Source organism: Sciurus vulgaris (genome assembly GCF_902686455.1).
Source record: "Sciurus vulgaris genome assembly, chromosome: 7".
In the NCBI taxonomy this organism is placed as follows: Eukaryota; Metazoa; Chordata; class Mammalia; order Rodentia; family Sciuridae; genus Sciurus; species Sciurus vulgaris.
This window is the reverse complement of record NC_136467.1, coordinates 120654298-120676311: the sequence shown is the minus strand read 5'-3', so window position 1 is coordinate 120676311 and position 22014 is coordinate 120654298. Positions and strand designations below refer to the sequence as shown.

General features: G+C 52.7%; 1 protein-coding gene across 4 annotated transcripts in view; it reads right to left on the bottom strand.

Moving 5' to 3' along the window:
- Positions 1–22014, bottom strand: part of CPNE5 (copine 5) — an 84021-nt gene that overhangs the window by 50402 nt on the left and 11605 nt on the right. For all 4 annotated transcript variants that reach the window (XM_079148344.1, XM_079148345.1, XM_079148346.1 and 1 more), the window contains exons 2-3: positions 18818–18858; positions 17981–18027 (exon numbers count right to left, since the gene is read on the bottom strand). In XM_079148344.1, the coding sequence (XP_079004470.1) occupies positions 17981–18027; positions 18818–18858 (88 nt within the window). The remainder of the gene's footprint in view (positions 1–17980; positions 18028–18817; positions 18859–22014) is intronic.

Sequence of the window (22014 nt, the reverse complement as noted above, 5' to 3'; positions counted from 1 at the left end):
TATAAAACCACTATACTTTCAATGGAATATTAGTCAGCCCTACAAGGGCTGTCTAATATCCTCTCACATACATTCATACGATGTGGATAAACCTTGAGGACATTATTCTAAGTGAAAGAAAACAGTGACAGAAGGACAAACACTTTATGATCCCACTTATTTGAGGTATCTTAAGTAGCAAATTCATAGAAAAAGAGAGTAGAATGGTGTTCCTAGGGACCCAGTGGAGGGTTAAGTAGTGGCAGTTTGGTGGGTATGAGTTTCAGTTTTGAAAGATGAGAAAGACCCAGAGACCTGATTTCACAACACTGTGAACACACTTACCACGACGGAACCGTACACCTAAAATGATTACGATGCCAAATCGTACATGATGTTTTTCTCACCACTAAAAAGACAGTGAATACCAGCGTACTCTATGCCCCAGGAAGGCAGGGGCCTCACTCATTATCGTACCCCAGAGTCTCAAAATGAAAGAGACAAGCAGGTACAAGACAAAATATTTTTAAAAGATTGTGAGTCTTTCTAAATATATTACCATGCTTTTTTTTTTTTTTCCTTTTGGAACTGGGAAATAATTGTCACAATAAACAAATAATCCTGAGTATCAGTGTCCCTTAATGGGGCTTTGCAGTCCATAAAAATGCCAGCACACAGGATCCTTGTGCACATGGTGGTCATGGGCAGCTGGAACTTATCTTGAGTGTCCCCTTCTGCCCTAGATTAAGTTAGAAACCTACAGAAGGAGCCTCCCACTCAAGGCAGTGTGGGGTCAGCACTAGATTCAGTGCCTTCTTGTCCCTCACCCCTCACTGAACTACACTCTGGCTCCAGTTGAGGTCATCGCAGGCATCTCCCTCCTATCCCCACCTCTCAGTTCCTCCGCATGGGCCGACTCCTCCCGAAAGTGCTGCTCCCCAGCCCCAAGTCCCCAGCATCTCTTGAGAATCTCTGACTCTGCACTCACCACACTGCCTGATGATGACCTGTGGAGTCTCTTTTTACCCAACCGGCCTGTGAGCTGCTCAGGCAGCAGGAGAATCCAGGTTCTCATTATCTTTGCAGCCCAAGACCCGACACTGTCTAATCCAGTCACTGGCTTGCTTCTGGGTGATAAGAACTGATGTTTATTGCACACATACAACGCTCCGGGAACGACTACACACTTTTTGCTTTTATGGCAGATGCCCCCATCTTTGAGATGAGCAAAAGTAAGACAGAAAAGTTAAGTGACTTGTCAGGGTCACCAGGCTAACAACTGCTGACCTCAAGCAAAAGTAAGACAGAAAAGTTAAGTGACTTGTCAGGGTCACCAGGCTAACAACTGCTGACCTCAAGCCACATGATATAGGGTGGGAGGGTAAGAACTGGCAGCTACTCTTTTTTGCTGTTGTTGTTCTTTAAATATACATGACAGCAGAGTGAACTTTGACATATTATACAACATGGATGTAGCTTATTCTAATTAGGATCCCATTCTTGTGGATGAACACCATGTGGAGTTACACTGGTCATGGGTTCATATATGAACATAGGAAAGTTCTGATTCATTTTGCTGTTTTTCCCACCCCTCCCCCCTCCCTTCCCTCCATTCCCCTTCGTCTAATGCATTGAACTTCCGTTCTTCCCTTCCCTGTGGGATGCTACTTCTGCTCCCAGCTTCCAGGCACACATGAACAGGGGAATGAATCAAGGTTGAACCAGGAAATGGATGAATGGCTTCAAGACTCAACTTCACACTCTAATTGTGTGATCAGATCAGAGCTTTTCAGAACCAGTTCCTTCATCAGAAGTGCAGAACGATACAGCTTGTCCTACTTAGTTCCTAGTCGTCATTCAAATCAATTACTATATGACAGTTTTAAGCACGCATTGTAGACCAGGTTGTGTGCTTGGTACCAAGTTGCGCAAATAAATGGCATGTGAACCCTGCACCTGAAGAGTTCTTTATCAAGATGGGACAACTCATAAACTAATAACTAGAACATTAACCTGAACCTAGGACGATGGCCACGACAAAAGAGCTACCCAGAAAGGTACATGGCGGCCCCTCACCCCTCACTGCATGTTGGAGTTCCTGGGAAAGTGTGAAAGACACAGAAAAAAAGCAGAGGGTGAGTGTGCCCTTCCTAGCATACTGCTCTAGGAGTTTGATTCCGTCTTTGAGCACCTTTGATCTTTGAGCTACTCTGCAACACTGTAAAACGGACAAAGTGATTCTGATCAAGTGAATACAAGTTCATTTTGCACAGTGGAATGTATAGATATTGACAGATCTGATCTATTCTAAATCGATTTCAGAATTCCTGCTTGTCTATATGTGTGAGTGTGGTTTATTTCAACTGGTTATATCTTACTGGTTTCCTTATTAATTAACAAGTTTAATAACTCTTTGTCATGTGTTCATATTATGTTTGTATGAGAGTCAGATTTTACCTTCGTAAAAAAGACATCCTTTGACAGGTGCTTTTTAAAAATACCTATGCCCAGTCAGGTGTGGTAATCCCACGTACTCCTGTAATCCCAGCGGCTCAGGAGGCTGAGGCAGGAAGAGCAGGAGTTCAGAGCCAGCCTCAGTAATGTAGTGAGGCCCTAGCAACTTAGCAAGACCCCATCTCTAAACAAAATATAAAAAAGACTGGGGATGCGGCTCAGTGGTTAAGAGCACCTGAGTTCAATCCCTGATACCAAAATAAATGAATAAAAGACCTAAAAATACCTATGTTCAAGCCCCACCACAGACCAATGAAATGTGAATCTCAGTGGGAACAATGGTGCTTCCTTAAAGTTCCCTCGGTGATTCCAATGAGCAGATGGAGTTGTGAGCCACTAATGAGCGAGAATACAGCAAGAGGAAGGAAGGAAACTAACCCGTACTGAGCCCCTACTGAACGCTCGCTACATCAAGTGCATCAAGTTCTCTCATTCAATTTTTTCAAAAATCCCAACGGTTATTACCTATTAAGCAGGGGAGGAGACGGAGAATCCGCAAGGCTAAGTAACTTGCCCATGGTCACACCGCTAGACCCCCCAAAGCCCATTATACTTTACGTCATCCAAGGGCCAGGAGTCATCACACACGGTAAAAATCAAATAAAGATGAGTTGTACTTCATAAGCATTTATAGATGGCCTACTGTGTGCAAGGCAGTGGGGAGGGCATCAGGTGGGATAAGAATGAGTTCCTGTCTCACCCCATTATGGTTTAGATAGGAGGTGTCTTCTCATGTGTTAGGCAAGTGGGAACGTCCAGAGGTGACATGGTTAGATTATGAGAGCGATGATCAGGAGGATTAATCCATTTGATGGATCAATAATCTGGATGGGTTACTGGGTGGTAATGATAGGCAGGTGGGGCCTGGCTGGGGGAGTAGGCTGCTGGGGGTTGTGCCCTTGGGGATTGTATTTTGTCCCCACCAGCTCCTTCTTCTGCCATTTCCTCCTCCTCCTCCTCCTCCTCCTCCTCTTTCTTCTTCTTATTCCTCTTTTTCTTTTCTCTCTTACTTGCTCTTCCTGTCCCCACTGCCCCCATCCCAGCTGTCCTGAGCTCAGTGGCTCCTCCTCCAGGCCCCTCCTGGAATTTCATGATGCTCGGTCTCATCTCAGGCCCAGAGCAATGAAGTTGGCCAACCATGAACTGAACCTCTGAAACCATGAGCCCCAAATAAAGGCTTCCTCCTCTAAGTTGTTCTTGTCAGGTGTTTTGGTCACAGCTGACTAACATATCCCTCAATTCCATAATAATCTTACAAAGTTACAGCCTCTGTTCCTCTGTTCCTGTGTTCTCCTTTCCTTCCCTCTCTCTCTCTCTCTCTCTCTCTCCCTCCCTCTCTCTCTCTCTCTCTCTCTCTCTCTCTCTCTTTTCTTCCTGGTACTGGGAATTGAACCTAGGGGCACTCTACCACTGAGCCACATCTCCAGCCCTTTTTATATTTTTATTTTGAGACAGGGTCTCACTAAGTTGCCCAGGCTGGCCTTGAACTTGTGATCCTCCTTCCTCAGTCTCCCAAATCACTGGGATTATAGGTGTGTGCCATTGCGCCAGCCTCTAATTCTTAATGCTTCCTATCTTCAAACAAAAGGAAAAATTCTCCTAATGGCTTTCTTGAGGAAAATTCTAGGTAAATACTCAGGTTTCAAAGAAATCTCCCTTAAGGAACAGCCCTGCCTTCTCCTCAATGCACTACCCTCCTCCAGTACCTCTGGCAGGAAACCTGGTAGCACTGAGATAACACCCCATTCTGCAGCCCCCCACCTAGCCCTGCCCAGTCCAGCACAGACTCTGAGGAAAATACCCATTAGAGAAGATAATGATGCGGCTTTTTAAATAGCACTTGAAGCTTCAGCAGAGGGGAATTCCCTGGAGATTGATCTCTGCCTGAGAAGAAAATGGAGTTCCCCTGGAAACCGGAGGGGAGGGGTCCGGGAGGCCCCTGGAACATCTCCTGGAGCAGGCAGGGGGCAGGTGAGCCAGGGTGGGCAGAGTGCTCCATTCCCAGGACACAGAGGTAATTAACATATGCACATCACAAACAACTGCTAAATCTACAACCTAGGGACTCCCTAAAGGTGTTTTATGGCCTTCATTACTTGGACTAATAATGAAGGGGAAGAAATTCTAAAACTTGGGTTTTAAAAATACAAGAAGCCACCAGGTCTGTGTCAGGACCTATTAATGATGGCCAGAATACAACTGAACTGATGTTAAGAAAGAAAAAAAAAAATCAATTTGGCTGCATATCTTGTTTTACATTGTTTTACATAGAAGTATTGTTTTCAAGCCAGAAGGGACTGGGAGGGATGAAGAATTAGCACTCAGCAGTGGGACCCACAGGAAGACACGCACTCTAATTGATGGGCGCCAAGTCCGGCTTGGGGAAGAAGAGGGGCGTCAACTTCTCACCACCTGGATCTGGAGCCCAACAAGCCCTGTTCACTCTGCCAGCTCCCTGGAAATGCCTGGCCATCGTTCCCATCCATTTGGAATAACCCCTGTTTTAACTCCAGGATCTGAGGCTGGAGTGCAGGATCCACATGGCTCACAATGTGGGGCGCAGGGAAGCACAGGATCTCTGATGAACAAAGGCTGAGGGAAACCCAGGGCTCTGACCCTAGGGAACTGTCAGGGAAGGTGGGCAGCTGCGGGCTGGGCAGGCTGAGGTGTGGACCTCCCTGACTCCAGAAAAGACTAAACACACGGAGGGAAGCCTGGAAAGCCCTGCTTCTTGTCACTGGCAACAAAATCCAGTGGGAAAGCTTCTGATATGCACAAAAGGTGCTCCCAGGGGCTCCTACCGTCTGATGAAGCCCTGAATACCAAGGAAGCTGCGCTCATTCACATCATCCCCTCCAGCCCACCCTGCAAGGGGAGGCAGACTCCAAACTTCTTTGGGGAACTGGATTAAGTGGCTCCCAGGGGCTCTGTTACACCAAAGAGTTGGAATTTATAGGGGCAGGTGGGTGGCTGTCACGACAAGCTGCCCTCAGGACGGGAGCAGGGCTGAGATTGAAAATCTAGGCCAGGCAAGCAAGGTCCTCCTGCCCCACATCCCTCTCCGAGACTAGGAGGGTGGCCTCTGTCCTGACCTGGGCCTTTCCTCAACCTAGGGGTCCTGGGGCTGGCGACCAGGCCCGGGCTGATATGGATGCTGCAGCACCCCACCTTGTCCCACCCCAGCTTTGCCCTGCTGCACACCGAGGGTCCTGGCATCCCTCCAGCAGCATCACCCTGCTGTCCCTGCTCTGTGGCCTCCAGTTGGGTTTGGCCACTGGGAGGCACAGGTACATGGAGGCTGGGAGGGGACAGTGGGGGTTTCTCCCCACTCCTGCTGGCCCAGCATGGTGGTTCTGGGAGGGGCAGCTTTGAACTACAGCTCACGCAGGCCCTCCCTCCCACCCACGACAGCAGCACCCCCTCCTCCACTGTCCCTGCCAGCCATTGTCCCTGTTGTCCTGCTAGATGTCCTGCCCTTGCGAGATCCAGGTGCTGCACTGTCCTGTCATCTTCGGCCTCACTCATGCCTTTGAATGTAGTCGCTTCATTAACTTCCCCCAGTGAAATCACCCGAGAATTCTCTTTCTCGCGGGACTCTGACTGACAGGTCTCTCTCACAAACGCGTCCGCACACATAGTTTACGGCTCAACTGAACATAAACTGAGTGCCGGCTCCCGCCCCTTTCTGCTCGGATCCACCCTATAATATTCATGTCACCAAGATAGTGCAGGGCTCCCGCTCATGCAGCCATGAAACCAAAGTCCCGTGATAGCCCTCTGGGAGCAGGGTCTCAGCACTGCTGTCCCGCCTAAGGGCCTGTCTCTAAGGGCCTCAGTGGAGACATTCAGGGACCAGGGCCCCAGGGACCAGCCCAGCCTTTTTCACTTTATAGAAAATGGCTCTCATGGCCCCATCCACACAGGGGCCAGAGTGTGGACTGGTGTGGAGGGTCAACTGCAAATGAGAGGCAGGGTTTGCGGCTCTGCAGCTGGGCTTTAAGTAGGCTTGTGCCACGCTGAAATTAAATGCAAATGTCTGTCTGTACATGCCTGCATTTTCTGGGGAGAGGAGGTTTTGATCAGTGTCTCAAAGAGAAGCATGACTTCAAAAAGCTTAAAAAAAACACACTGATTCTGGCTTTGAAGGCAGATCTTAGGGTCTCCCACACACAGTAGTAAAGTGAAGCTGTTCATAGCATGGGGACCGGGAACAGGCTTCACGGGTTCTGGCTCTGCTACTCACGGGTTGTATGACTTCAGCTGAGTCCCTTCACCTACTCCTCAGGTTCCTCTTCTATAAATGGGAACAACAATTAATCCATACGTTGTAGGGTTGTTGGAGGCTTAAATGATTTTATTTATAAGGTATTCTCAGAAGAGAAAGTCTGGGATATCAAATGAGCTCTGTGAATTAGTGATTGCACTCTAGTTTATATTTTGTTTTGCTTTGTTTTCAGTCCTGGTGATTGAGCCCAGGGCTTGTGCATGCTAGGCAAGTGCTCTACCACTGAGCTAATTCTGGTCCTTTTTTATTTTTAATTTTGATTTATTTTTTTGGTACTGGGAAATGAACCCAGGGATGCTTTACCACTGAGCCACAGCCCCAGTCCTTTATGTTTGTAAATTTTGAGATGGTCTTGCTAAGTTTCCTAGGGCCTTGCTAAAGTGCTAAAGTTAGCCTGGAACTTGTGATCCTCCTGCCTCAGCCTCCTGAGTCACTGGGATTACAGATGTGGGCCACCACCCCTGAGAACACCCTGGTTCTTCCTAAAGCCCAAACCCTGGCCCAGATACAGGTCTCTGAACTCGACCATGTCCCTAAGATGCTCCTGGACCTAACTGCTAACATTTGTGATAAGCTCCTACTCTTCCCTGCTTACCTGAAAAGTTTCTGTCCTCCAAAAAAAGGTTCCCTGTGCTTGGTCCCTCAGAGCCCAAGTGAGTGGATTCTCTTCAGCCTTTCTCAGCATGTGGAGTGTTGCTGAGAAGGAAATGCAGAGCTGACCCTTGTTCCCATAAACCAGCTCCATTAAGATCCAGGTCCTACCCCCCCGATGGGCACCCCACGACACTTAGGTCCCCGATGACCCAGGCCTCAGTTAGCAAGAAGAAAGTAATATGTTTAAGGTTTACTTTGAGATCTGGGGCCTACAGAAGAAACCACTGCCACTCAGCTCCTGCTCAAACAAGCTAGGAGATCAGAGAAAGCAGCTGGGGAAGAGCTGCTTCCAGATTTCTAGAATGAAGCCCTCTCTTCTTCCTCACAACCCACCTGCTGGGGGCAGCAACAGAAGACAGCTCACGGACATTTCTCAGCATCGGGGACAGCACCCCAGAGATGCTTATGGGCTATAAAGGCACTGAGCCCTGGAGCCAGGGTTGTATAGTAGTGGCCAGGTCATGAACCCAGGTGGATGCCCCTGGCCTGGATTCTCTTGCTTATTATCTGGGTGAGACAATCTAGATAACTCCCCAGGGGGTGCATCTTCCCATTGCTAGAAAAGAACCATTCCTTCCTTCAGGGCAAGGGTGGAAGGGAATGGCAGGCAGCACTGCCTGGAGAGCCTGCTGCCCAGTTGGTCTTCGGTACTGATAATAACCCTCATGTGGCCCTACTGTGTGCATGGCACTACATGTTTTCCACACAGTAATTCATTTTATATATATATTGGTACTGGGGATTGAGCACAGGGGTGCTTAGCCTCTGAGCCACATCCCCAGCTCTTTTTCAATTTTTATTCAGAGACAGGGCCTCGCTAAGTTGCTGAGGCTGGCTTTGAACTGTCGATCCTCCTGCTTCAGCCTCCTGAGCCGCTGGGATTACAGGCATGCACCACTGTGCCCAGCCATTTAACCTTCATCACAACCTTATGAGGCAGTATTGTTATTGTCCCCATTTCACAGACCAGTAAACTAAACAAAGGCTCCAAGAGACTGAGGAGCTTGCCAAGGCCACACATCTGGGGGTGGTAGGAACAGGCTTTGAACCCAGGCAGGGAGCTCCAAATCAATAAGTGACTGACAGTGTGAAAGAGGAAGGGACCTGTCTGCCAGTCGTCACTCCTACAGTTCTCTAAGCCCCAGCCTGAGGCCTCTATTGTCCCTTCTATCTTGCTAACTCTTCCTTGGGTCTAGATGGTTCTGCAGTCTACAGGGGAGTGTCCCTGGTCTCCACCTCTGTCCAACTGGCCGCATGTGCAGTCCTTGACGTAGGACCTGAAGATCTCAGAGCTGGAAGGACCCAGATCCTCTCACTTAACCAGTGAGAAATCAGAGGCAGGGAGGGCGGGTGGGGAGTTCCCACCAAGGTCACACCTAATTAGGAAGCAGGCGTGACAGTGACAGAAGCCCGGGTCGGTGGGACTCCTGGCCCAAGCTTCGCCCTAGTTCTCCAGAAGCCTGTCAACGCCCCCTCCCTCAGCTTGCTTTCTTTCACCAAATCCTCCTCCTCCTTCCGCTTTGTATCGTGACTTCTCATCTTCAAAATACTTCTACACATCCATGATCTCATTTAATCCCCCAGTGACCCCGTGGAGATGATAATGCGATCGTCCCCATTTTAAAGATAAGGAGCCAACCTCCAGGAGGTCGCAAGGGCCCTGCACCCAGCAGATGGGGGAGGGAGGACCCAGGCTCCCAGGAGTGACGAGGCACAGTGTCCTGTGGTGCTCGCCTGGGCTGCCTGCCTCAGTAATGAGTAGGTGGCTCTCTGCAAGCCTGAACCTCTTAATGGCCCCAGATTTAGGCAGCTCTTGCCTTTTTACAAATTACAGCTGGAGGGAACTTCTGAGCCATCCTCCCAGGTGCAAAGCCCCTGGTGGCTGTGCTGGCTGGGACAGGAGGAGGCCGGAGCTGACAGACTGGGCCCTACCTCCCAAGCCATTCACCCTTCCCCAGCCAAAACTCCCCCATTAATTTCCACATATTACTGATGACTCCCTAATTGGGGATTCTAAAAGCCTGGCTGCAGAGCCCAGCCCTGGCCCTATGAATCATGTTCACCGGGATTAAAATCAGAGACCAGAGAGAGTACATGTGACTCCAACAGAAAATGGAAAGGGATGTGCTCTCCAAGGTTGGCCCTGGAAACAGGGACCTGTGTGTACCTAGTAACTGGGGAGGAGACTGGTCTGAACCTGGGGAGTGGGGAGGGACCCAGGGTCTGGTTTCACACCAGGCCTGCCACCATCGTGGTCAGGAAAGGTCTCTCAGTTTCTTTCACAAGAGTCCAAAATTCTGTGGCCACACCCCTTCATAGATGGAGGAAAACCAGGCCCAGAGAGAGGAAGAGGCTTGTCTAAACCCAACAGTGAGAGGTGATATCCTGGGCACTCAGCCTCTGGGGCCTGGTCACCTCCACGGCCTCTTCCGGTATGATTAACTCCTCTAGGTGAGGAAGGGTGGGGAGGGCGTCAGTGCCGAGCGAATGAGAACACCCAGGTTCCAAAGGCCTACCTGGTTCTCAGACCTGGACAGTCGAGGCTCGGTCTCTAGCACCAGAGGCCAGCAGCAGCCTACGAAACTTTACCAAGCTTACAATGGAAGACTTCCTGCCAAAAATCTTGGCTCCTAATTAGCCATTGTTCCAGATAATCTGTAAAATGGTCCCAGCTCCTAGGGGAATAGCGCTTTTGCCAATGAGCCTGGCTGCCAAACTGCCAGCAAAACACTCCATCTCAGCAGGGCGCAGTGGCCCACGCCTGTAATCCCAGCGGCTTGGGAGGCTGAGACAGGAGGATCTCGAGTTCAAAGCCAGCCTCAACAACTTAGTGAGGCGTCTCTGAGGGTCCCACTGCCTTGCCCAGGCTGGCCTCAAACTTCTGATCCCCCTGCCTCGGTCTCCTGAGTTGCTGGGATTCCAGGTGTGCGCCACCACGTCTGGTGCAACACGTTTTCTTTAGACTAAATGAAGCCAAGGGAAACATCGTTAGAGGCTTAGGATGTGATACGCTCCGAACCTTATCTGTGGAGAGGATGACATCAGCCTAGACATCCTAAAGAGAACCAGACCACCCTGACACGCCCTGTGTGCCGAGACCGGGAGAACTGAGCTCACCAGGCTGAGGTCACCCCACTTGCGTCTCACGTTCGCCTTTAGAAAGTTTTCTCTAAAAGAAAAGCCCAAGCCCCCAAAAATGTGTCTCTTCTCAAGGGCCACCTCGCCTTCTCCCTTCGAGGGTGTATCCTTCCCTGTCGTCTGCCTTCCTGAATAAGTCTCCCTGCTTCCTAAACAAATCTTTGTGTCTCTTTTGACACATCCTGAAACTCCTTTTTGTGGTAAAACTCAAGAACTGCCAAGGCTGAGTTGAGGTCCCCTTCTCCCTCCACTTCCCTGAACCCTTATGTAGTGACAGTCTGACTTACAATCTTTCTACTTTATGACGGTGCAAAATGATAGGCGTGGGGCTGGGGAGATAGCTCAGTCGGTAGAGTGCTTGCCTTGTAAGCACAAGGCCCTGGGTTCGATCCCTAGCACCACAAAAAAAAAAAAAAAAAAAAAAAAAGATAGGCGTTCAGTAGAAACCCTGCTTCACCTTTTGGATTTTGATCTTTTCCTGAGCTAGCACTACCTGGCCTAAGACTCTCCAGGGGGAGTGGGGGCAGAGGCAGCGGCCACAGCTCTCCGTCAGCCATGTGACCGCCAGGGCGAGCCACGAGACGCTGCACAAGACGCTGCAAGGCAGCCTGTTGCTGAGCCGGACCTTCTGTAGGTTAGGTGTATTCAAAGCATTTTCTTGTTTTTTTTTTTTGTTTTTGTTTTTGTTTTTGTTTTTGGTACTAAGGATTGAACCCAGGGGTGCTTAATCACTAAACCACATCCCCAGCCCTTTTTATTTTTTATTTTGAGACAGGGTATCACTAAGCTGTTCAGGGCCTCACCAAATAGCTGAGGCTGGCTTTGGTCGTACGATCCTCCTGCTTCAGCCTCCTGAGATGCTAAGATTATAGGCATGTACCACCGTGCCTGGCCAAAGCATTTTCAATTTATGATCTTCTCAATGTACAATGGGTTCCTGGGGTGTGATCCTGTTGTAAATTGAGGAGCATCTGTAATGCTCAGAAACAGACACACAGAAGGAATGCTCAGCCCCCAGAAGCGAGGACGGCGACTGTCTAGCTCACTCCCAGTGAGGAGAGAGCCAGCCGATGATGCTCTGGGCTAGGGAAGGGGACGGTGCAGGACACACACTTTGGAAAGAACCCTGACAGACGTGTGCTCTGGGCAGAATGCCCAGGTTGGTAAAGGGACAGGAAACGATGATATAAAGAACTTCAATTTCCTTCTCTGTGAAATGGGGCCAATAATAATAATACCCCTTCCCAGGTGGGTTGTTGTTGCTGTTGTTTTGTGGCGCTGGGGATCAAATCCAGGGCCTCTTGCGTGTTAGGCAAGGGCTGTGTCACTGAACTGCACCCCCGCCCCCACTGGTTGGTGTGAGTCAGTACAGGGGACATGCCAGGACAGTCTGGCACAATACACTGCCATGATTATTGCTGTCTTGTTATTACCTATGAGCTCCTGTGGTTGCAGAGCCTCTGGTCCCTTTGTGTCCCCAGGACCAGTAGATGTCTGCTGTGGCGTGGGTGTTTGTATCCTCCCCAAATTCACATGGAATCCCTAATCCCCAAGGTGATGAGGTCAGAGGTGGGGCCTTTGGAGGTGCTTAGGTGGCATGGGTGGCACTCTCGTGGATGGACTGGTGCTCATATAAGAGGCCCAAGGGAGCTCATGTCCCTTCTACCATGTGAGGAACAGGCCTCTCCACACACTCAATCTATGGATGCCTTGACATTGGACTTCCCAGCCTTGGAACTGTGAGAAATAAATTTCTGTTACTTCTAAGCCACTTCTAAGCATTTCTGTTCCAGCAGCCCGGACAGAATAAGACGGTGCCTGGCACATGCTTGCTGAAGCAAGGCTGTGCGGAGGCCTGTGTCAGGCTGACCCAAGGACAACCTTCCAAGTGCTTAGAAATGAACCATCCTTCCTGGGTGGAGTAAAAATGGTCAATAAGCTGGGATTGCTCAGAGACACACCCAGCGCTCTGGCAGGGACGGGTGGGCGTGGAAGCTGGAGACCCAGGCACTCCGGGTGGTGTGGGACCATCAGCCAGACACCCAAGTTTCCAAGATTCCCATCCCCCTCCTTTCCAAGGGGTCCTCAGTCAGGACAGCCACCTGGCAAAGGAGGGGCAGGGGTTGCCATCCCACTGTCACGTGGAGAACCTAGAGGGTCTCCCTCTTATGTCCCTCTTCCCAGTGGGTGTTCCCTGGACTCTTCCTGCCTGGCCATCCTGCCTTCCCCAGGACACGCAGAAGGCCCAGCCAGGGGTTGATGCAAATAGTGCTCGATTTCCTGGGCTAAAATTACATCTTGAGTCAATTTTCATAAAATGTGGTGACAGATTTAGGTGCTGGGAAGATGGAGCCTTCTCAGAAGGCATAAAAATGACCCAAATGGTTAAAATCAGCCGAAACCCAGCAGCCAGGGGCCACAGAGCCGTGTCCACACCATCAGGGTCAGCTCGTCTGTGGCCTCGTGCAAATTCGGGTCTGTTCCCAGCCTGGAGAGCTGTGCCTGTACTTGACTCCCCGGGTCACAGGAGGATCATCTCAGGCAAGATCAGAGAGCCGATCTGCTCCTAAAAGGCAATGAACCAGCAAGTGTGGAGGGAATGGCCCATGACTGGCAAGGGCAGCCTTCATTCCAGGGGCCGTCACAGATGAATCTGGAGTTTTCTTTCAAGTCTCCATTCCTGATATACTTTCCTCTGTGGTTCCCACAGAGAACCAGACAAGGAAGAAGCCCCCTCTTACCCAGGACGTTTCCCAGATACAGCTGGATGCCTGTGCCCAAGGGGTGGCCTGCGAGGCTGAGGCTGGTCCTGACCACCTCCCCTGAGTGGGGTCAGCCTCCTGAGCGCCAGGCACCTCCTGCTCTGACAGTCTGGCTGGAGGGCCACCTTCAGCGGGCTCCTCCCGTCTCGAGGCCTCGCCGGCTGCAGGCCAGCTCTGCTCACCTGCTGGAGGTCTGCACTGGACACCCTTCTCCCGTCCCTCTGGTTCGGCTTCCACCCTTTCGCCACACCACTGTATTCAGGGGAGGCTGATCGAGTGGATCACAGTGGTGGCCAGAGGTCTTCTAGTGAGGTGCCACCCAGGCGGGCACTGGCCAGAGATCAGAGGCTGGGAAGAAATGAGGCAGCCTGGGCCGTCCCTCCACGAGGGCTCCTGCTCCTGTCCAGAGGCCACCATGGGGCTGCCCCTCCTGTGTCCCCAGGCTTGGAGTAATCATGGCTCCCACTTCTGCCACCCTGTGATCTTCTCCCCTCAGTGGTTTCCTTAAACCTGACTCCTGTAGTTTAGATCTTGAGTGAGCCCCGAGGGTTCATGGGCTGAAGGCTTGGTCCCCAGGGTGATGCTGCTGGGGAGGTGCTGGAACCTTTGGGAGGTGGGGCCAGAGGGAGATGCTTAGGTTACCAGAGATATGTCCTTGGAGGGGACTGTGGGACCTGTCTCTTTTTTCTCTTTGTGTGCCCTGTGGGTAGTTTTCTCTGCCAAGCGCCCTCATCACAGGCTCAAAGCAACTGCCAACTGACCACAGATAGACCCTCTAAAACTGAGCCAAAATAAGCCTGATCTCTTTATAAATTCATTATCTCCAGTATTTCATTATAGTGATAGCTGACTAACACACCCACTCGCTCCTTTCTTACCTCCCCAGTGACACGGGACCTGGGCTGACGAGCACATTCTGGTCGCTCTCTGTGTCTTTGCAGATGCCACCATTTTTGCTAAATGCCTTTGTGTTATGTGTCCCAGCATGCCTCAGCTTCTTCCGGGGACATGCTGCGACGGCCAAGGTCCAGCATCCTGACTCCGTTCCCTCAAGCTAGTCCTGCCTCAGGAGGACCAGGAAGCTGAGCCATTGGAGGCGGGAAGTCCTTCCAACCCCACTGTCCTTGCTCTGCATCATTAGCCCCTGAGCCAATGCTTGTGTTCAGATTTAAATGCCATTTTAAAACATCCAAATGAGCTGTCAAAACACTTTAGCGGAATGTGGTAACGCTGCCACCCCTGAACTCCATTTCTTTCCATCCATACGCCCCTCCATGGTTTCCTCTTAGATTATTCCACTCGGGCAGGAAAACCTCCTGGTTCCCACTTGCGCTTTCAGGGAAGCTCTATCCCTTGGACCCAGCCCCCTCTTTGCCCAGCCCTGCCTGGCACCCTGCAAATGCTTTCTGTTGCGAATACTGACTGAGGGGGAGAGGGACTGGCTAGGCCCCAGGCCCTCTGGTTGACATTCTGTGGCGAATGGCGTTGATGGAGCACTGACCGGAGCCAGGCACTGCCTCCAGCCTCTGGTTCCCCTGCCACAGATGCACCCCATCTTACACGTGGAAACTGAGGCTCAGAGAGTTAAGCCAATGGTTCCAGGTGCCACTTTCAGACAGGGCTGGAGCCAGGAGCAAGGCACAGGTGTTCCTGACATCCCTACATCCACATACAGGTGGGCGTAGCAACAAGACTGGGACACCTGGGGACCCTGAACCAAAAGGAGACAAGTTTCAATTACAGAATGTAATTAACGGTCCGCCACGCCGTGCCCTGCTGAAGAGGCCCTTCCAGACTTTCCTTAATGAATCATCAAGACATTAGCACATTCCTGGTTTCTAGAAGCTCAGCCAAAAGGCCTCAGAAGTAATTAGTTCACTTAAGTAGGCTAAATGTTTCCCTAGTGATCTGGTCTATGCTTCGGTGGGCCTGGCATCTTGGCCAGGGTAAAACAGTAACTTCAGCCCAGCCTCTGTGGAAATATTTCCCACGTTTTCTAGATAAAATTCCCCCTCTCGGATACTTGCTCCTGCCAAGTCTGGGCATGGGATGGAGCAGAGCAGGTGATGTTCCAGCCAGGTCACCGTTGAGGAAGGGGAGGTTGGTAATAAAATCTGAGTTACTGCAGCTTTACTAGCTATTCTCATGTCATCTGGGAGGGCGCCCCACCCGTGGACCTGGGCGTGGGTCACTTTGTATACTATTCCCCGATCCCTGTGAGGGAGGGAAACAAAGTCTTTCCTAAAACGTCCTGTGTATCATAAGCCAGGAGTTGGTGGCGCATGTCTGTAATCACCGTGGCTTGGGAGGCCGAGGCAGGAAGATCGCAGGTTCAAAGTCAGCCTCAGCAACTTAGCAAGACAGCAAGACCCTGTCTCTAAATAAAACACAAAAAAGGGCTGGGGTTGTGGCTCAGTAGTTAACTGCCCCTGAGTTCAATCCATAGTACCAAAAAAACAAATAAACACCCCCCTCCCCCAAAAAATCCAGAGGTAGAAAGGAGACATAAAGGAAGGTCAGGGAAATATAACTTTTTTTTTTTTTTTTTTTTGGGAAATATAACTTTAGCCTGAGTTCCCATATACCCTCCCAGGCCCCCAGGCCTGTCACTAAGTTTTTGAAAAATCTATAAATCTTGAAGTTGACCATAAATTCACTTTTAACACTGTTAATTAACCCCCCAAATAAATAGATTAATTCACTTTTAACACTGTTAATTAATCTCCCAACTAATAGATTAATCAAAGAGAGTCAATAGTTTAAGAAACCTATAATTTAGGGGACTTTCCAGCGTTATCTATTGATCAGAAAATGGAGACCACGTAAGCCTAAGAATCCTGAGAATTGCCAGACAGCCACCAACCATCGTGAGGTCATCAGACTGATGTCACCCTCACGTACCTTGGAAAGCGGGGCGAGAGCCCTGGAAGCGTGGCGCTCCCTTCCAAGCCCCCACCCCTTGCTACCCTTGCTTTCCTGAGTGAATCTGTGCCTTCACTCACAAGTGCTGAAGTCCTTTTCTGCCCCATGTCAAGGACCCCGCCTGTCCCGAGCCGAGCTGCTCCTCTTGCGGGGATCTCCTCAGGACGCTCTTCTGGAGCGCTCCTCTCTGGAGCTTCCTGAGCCTGGCGACTGCACCTGCTCCTCACAGCCACCCGCCTGGCGTGCCCTCCCTCTCTCAGTGGAGGCCCAAAGCAGCCTCTCTACCAGAGCCCACAGACCTCCCTCCCAGGTGAGGGTGAAGGAGCACCCCGGGTGAGCCAGCCACTGTCCCATCAATGCCCTTCTTGTCCCATGCATGCGCCTCTTCTGGTCACCAGAAGCAGCCGTCACTGGGAAGGCCACGGAAGCCAGCTCAGCTCCCAGGCCAGACCTCGTGCTTGCTGGGCCAGGGGACAGGAAGGAGGGGCAGCACTTTCCATTATTCAAACAGGGGCCGGGGCTTCCAGGACCCCTCATCTCAACCCCCCGGTCTTTTCCTGAGAACAATCTCCCACTGGGTGAGGGGAAAAGCGGTGGAGGCAAGGGGGAGAGGGCAGCTGCCTCGTCCTGTGGGCCTGGGAGAACCCGCTTCCTTCCCTGACCCACTAATTTCCTTGATAGCCATTGCGAAGCACCTGTGGTGTGCTGGGCACTGTTCTAGGGGCTCGAAATGAAGCCGTGAATGAAGCAGGTGGACGAACGAGGGCCCGGTGGACTGAGAACAGTGATAAGGAGAAAGGAAAAAAAGGGAGAGGAATCAAGAGTGGGAGCCTGAGGTGTTAGGCCAGGGGGCCAGGGGAGGCCTCCGGAGGGCCACATGGGAGTCCAGCTCTCAGGAAAGTATGGAGGGGCCACAGGGACCTGTGGGAAAAAACCACTCAGGAAAGAAGGCAAGTGAAAAGGCCCTGAGGCAGGAGGAGGCCTGCATGGCTGAACTAGAGGGGTGGTAACATGGAGGGGCTGGGAGTGGGAGGTGAGGTCAGCCAGGCAGAGGAAGTCAGATGGGCCAGCACAGGACTTCAGGTGTGCCACATGGGAGCCATGCACAGCTCCGGGCAGAGAAGGGGCAGAATATGACTCAGCAGGATCCCTCCGGCACCGAGGAGACCCCGTGCCCTCTTGAGGGCTTGGTGGTTCTTCAAGTCTGCCCTCTGCTCATATGTCGGTGACAAGGGGCAAAGGCATGGGGAGCCCTGGATCTGGGCAAGGGAAATGAGAAAAGGGGGCAAAAATGTGTCCTGTGGGTGCTTGGAAGCCAGGCTGCGCAGTGGGGACTCCTCAGAGCAGAGGGAGCCACCAGAGGCTCCTGGGCTGGGAACCACTCACTGAAGCCAGCTCACAGTAGTCAGAAGCATGGGGAGAGGACCCGCTGTGAACAAGACACAGGGCTCCGCGAGCAACTCGTGTCCTGGACCACCAATGAGGTCATGATGAACCTGGACTCCCTCTGTCACCCTCGGATTGGGGTCCCCCAGGACAGGAGCTGACTGGGCCACCTCCAGCCTCACTCTATAGCAGCAGGGACAAGACCACCCGGCTCGCCTGGCTAGCCTGCCCGGCGCTTCAGTCCCGCAGGTATCAGGGGGCTTTCTGCAGAGCGAGAAACCACAAAGACGGCAATCGGGGCCACGCCGCACTTCCAGGCTGGGACAGGGTCTGCACCTACCTCCCGCCATTGCTTGTTCTCCATCCCCTGAGTATACATGACACACACTGCAGAGAAGAGAAAAACAGTGGGTTAACACACCAGGCCGGGGGGACCCCAGACGGGGAGGGCCCTGGCTGGACGGGGTGCTCAGGAGGCTCCAGCTGGACTGCTTGGTGGGCCGGGGCAGGAGAGGAATGCCTTGGCCTCCCAGCCTGGGCCACAGTTGGTTCGTGGTGCACTAATTCAGAGGGACGGGGGAGGGGCCTGGACCAGAGCGAGTCTGGAAGGGCCACTGTTTGGGCAGGGGTCAGGAGCCATTCCTTCCTAGGCCACAGCGAGGGTTTGAGGTGCACGGCAGGTGGGCAGGTGAGCGTGATGGAGGCCTGGGTGGCCGAGGCCTGGTGAGGTAACCCGAATCGCCTGGCCCGGTCCCAGGAGCCGATTATCATCAGCCGCTCTTTACTGATGGGGAAACTGAGGCTCAGAGGAGGCCAAAGACCTTATCCAAGGTCACATACGTGGGCAGCCATGCTCAGTACCAGAACCCTGCTCTCTAAAATCAGTGCCTGTCCCACCAGATCCCAGCAAACAGGGGCTGGTAAATGTAGGGGTTCCCCTGGGGCCGGGACCTTCTGGCTCCAGACACCTAACACCTCCCAACTGCTGGGTGGTGTTGAGGCTTCACAGGTATTGGGGGCTGGGCAGGGTCCCCAGTTCTCCACCTCCATCAGGGAAGCACTCAACAGCAGCGCCTGGCACATGCTGAGCGCTCCCTCAGGGCTACGCGGGACGCTGACATCAGGCATAGGTTATCGCTGTCATTGGGACCATCGTTGCTGTCAGGGCAGGACTTACGTGGGTCAGACTTGGAAAACATGTCTTTGTCCAAGAGGTTCCTGAAAGAGGGGGAGAGAGGAGGAGTCAGCAGGGTCGGAGGGCGGGTGGTGCCTCTGGCCTGTTCTTAGACAAAACAGGGGGCGGCTCCTTCAGTCAACTTTGACCAACCTTCATCCAGAGCCAGGCGCTGGGCGGCCTCACCCTCCTGAGGGGAGCAGATCTCTTCCTGGCCACGTGCCAATCAGCCCTATGCACAGCCCTGTCTAGAACCCCTCCTTTCATCACTTCTGGGTCTCTAAATAACTAAATCCAAGCAATCAAAACGCGTCCATCCGGCCTCCCGTCCCTCAGGTCTCCACCTCAGCCAGTTCATTCTACCCTCCCATCTGTGCTCAGGAATTAGTGAAGGACACCTCCCAGGGGACGCAGGCTCATTCCAAGAGGATCCTAGCACATGGGCCCTCGTGATCAGACTGGAAGGCCCCGCAGTAAGATGACAGATGGGGACAGAAAGGCCTTTGAATGGGCCGAGCCCACCTGCCCTGCCTTATGCACCAGTAGCCCCTATCCCCAGTCCCCAGGGATGGGTTAGGAGAAGAGTTGTCAAGTATCAGCCCCCCATTCTCAGGCTGCGCTTCGAGGTGGGTGCTGGGTGGGTATTGCCCCATCTTCCAGATGTAGAAGCACAGGCTGCAGAGATGGGGCAGGCTGTGTCCGACTATGTCCTACACATCTGCTGTCCCTCATTCCACGGGGATCTGATACTACCAGGGAGCAACACAGCCCGGTGGAAACTCCGTCTCTGACTGGGAACCATCCAACCTCTCTCCAAGCCTGTCCCCTCAGCCTGGAGGGCCCTGAATACGCAGCTTCTGCCTCCTGGGCCTTCCCAGCTCCTGGACACAGCAGGGCTTCCCCGCACCTGCTTCTCTCCAGAGGGCTCTCCCTGGCAGGCCAGACTGCAAGGGCCAGCAGGTCTATGCTCCCAGGGGTGGCGCTCAGCCAGACGGGCAGGATCCAAGGGAGGGATACCCAGCTGCCTGGGGCTCCAGGAACAGCATTGAGGGAGCTCACAGTCTCCCAGAGGCCCTGTGGGACGAGCCCCAGGGTCGAGACCCGCTCAGTCCCACTTTCCAGCAGCCTGTCCTGTCAGTCTTCCAACCCCTGCTCCCTGGGAGCTACCCGGGAGCCCTCCTGCTGAGGGGCAGCCGCTGAGGGCCTGCCGACACTGCGCCAGTCCCCCGTCTCTTCCCCGCCCTACCAACCCTGCCCCACCTCCTTCTCAGCTGTCGAAAGAGGGCCTTCCCCTCCACTCCCACAATTCCCCTGGGTGTCCGTGACCCTGGACACTGCCCTGGTCCTTATCACTCCATGACAGCCTGCTCCCAATGCCAGAGCCCAGAGGCCCTGTGGTCATCCCTTCACCTTCCCAGGGACCAGCGGCAGACTGAGGCCCAGGGAGGGGCAGGCAGTTGCCAGGCCCCACAACAGTGGCAGAGCCAGAAAGGCCTAGAAGAAGGCCTTACCCCGAGTCACCACCCCCAAAGACGCCTGGTGACTGTCAGGCAACTTGACCCCTAGTCGACCCCACCACCCATCCCCAACCCTGAGGCACAAGTCAAAAGCACCTGATAGGAGAGCTGCGGCAGCCTGGTGCCATCATACAACAAACCCTGATGCCAGGGGAGGTCCCAGACTGTGCTTGTGAGTCACCCCAGCTTAGTCCTGGAGCAGATGCTCAGCGGTATCCCCAAATGCCTGTGGGAAACCAGCCCCTGGAGAACTCTGCCACCATCCCCGGCTCCAGTCTCTGCCTTTGGGGGCCTCTCCCCAAAGGCAGAGTCTGAAGGAAGATGTCATGCTCACACCTGGTCATTTCCAGCCAGGGGCTCGCTCGCTCACAAGTGTGGTGTGCAAGCTGGGGGAGGGGCGTCTGTCTTGATTCAAATGAAAGACAAACGCCGCCTTAACACAGAGCTGACTCTGCTGTGGGGGAACCTCAGGCAGAGTGAGGAGCTGATAAAGAGCTATTGGGGGGGACTTCCCTACTAAGCCAGTGCTGGCTATGTGTGTCTGTCTGTCTCTATATGCAGTGGACTGACTGAATTGAACCAGGGGTGCTCTACCACTGGGCTGCATTCCCAGCCTTTTTATTTTCAGAGAGGGTCTCACTGAGTTGCTCAGGATGGCCTTGAACTTGTCATTCACTTGCCTCAGATCCCTGAGCAGCGGGGACCACAGGCCGGCACCACTGTGCCCAGCTCTCTTTGAATTCTATAATGAAATTCTGTAACTACATAAAATCCTAGAATGCTCAAGCTGGAAAAGACCTCCAAAGTCACCTTTCTCACCTCTTTTACAAATCAGGAATGTGAGCTAGGCATGAGGCCTGTGATTCCAGAGACTTGGGAGGCTGAGGTAGGAGGATTGCGTTGGAGGCCAGCTTCAGCAATTTAGTGAGCCCCGTCCCAAAATAAAAAATAATAAACAGGGGTGGGGATGTGGCTCAGTGGTTAAGGGCCCCTGGGTTTCATCCCCAGGATCCCTCGCCCACCCAAAAAAATCAAGAATGTGAGTCTGAGAGAGACGGCAACAGACTCCTCCAAGGTCTGTGTCTCCTCCGAGTTTGGGTGTGGAACTCAGTTTGCATCATGTCTCAGCTAGTGGGAGAGAGTGCAGGCCCTGGATCTCAGCCGGGAGTGGGATGGGGGGGAGACATGGAGTTTTGCCTTCAAAGACAAACAGGGGCTTTTCTTGGCCCTGCCCACTTCTCAGGTGGGTCAGAGGCACATGGCTGGACTAAGAAACAATCCTGTCTCCTGGTTTCTCTGGCTCCCTGTCCAGTGACTTCTGGACTCTCAGTGGTCCTGGGGCCTGGGTCACCCCAGCCACCAGCACCCAGGGGTGACACCAACCCTCTCTCCTGCCCTCTGCTGGTCTGTTCCTCTCCTCCTTTCGCCCTGGCTTTGCCCTTCTGGTCACTGACCCACGCCATTCCTCAGCTCTCCCCTGAGCCCTTCCTGGCCTGAGGGGCCACCCTTGGACTTGCAGCCCCTGTACGGTGCTCAGCACACACTGGGCTGTGGGGTCACAGGCGCTTCGGTCTCCTGCCTTGCTCCGCACCCCTCCAGGGCAGGACCCATCTCTGCCACAGGCCAGCCTAGTATGGGCACAGAGGAGTGGCTTGGAACACTGGGTAGATGAGGGAAGACCCA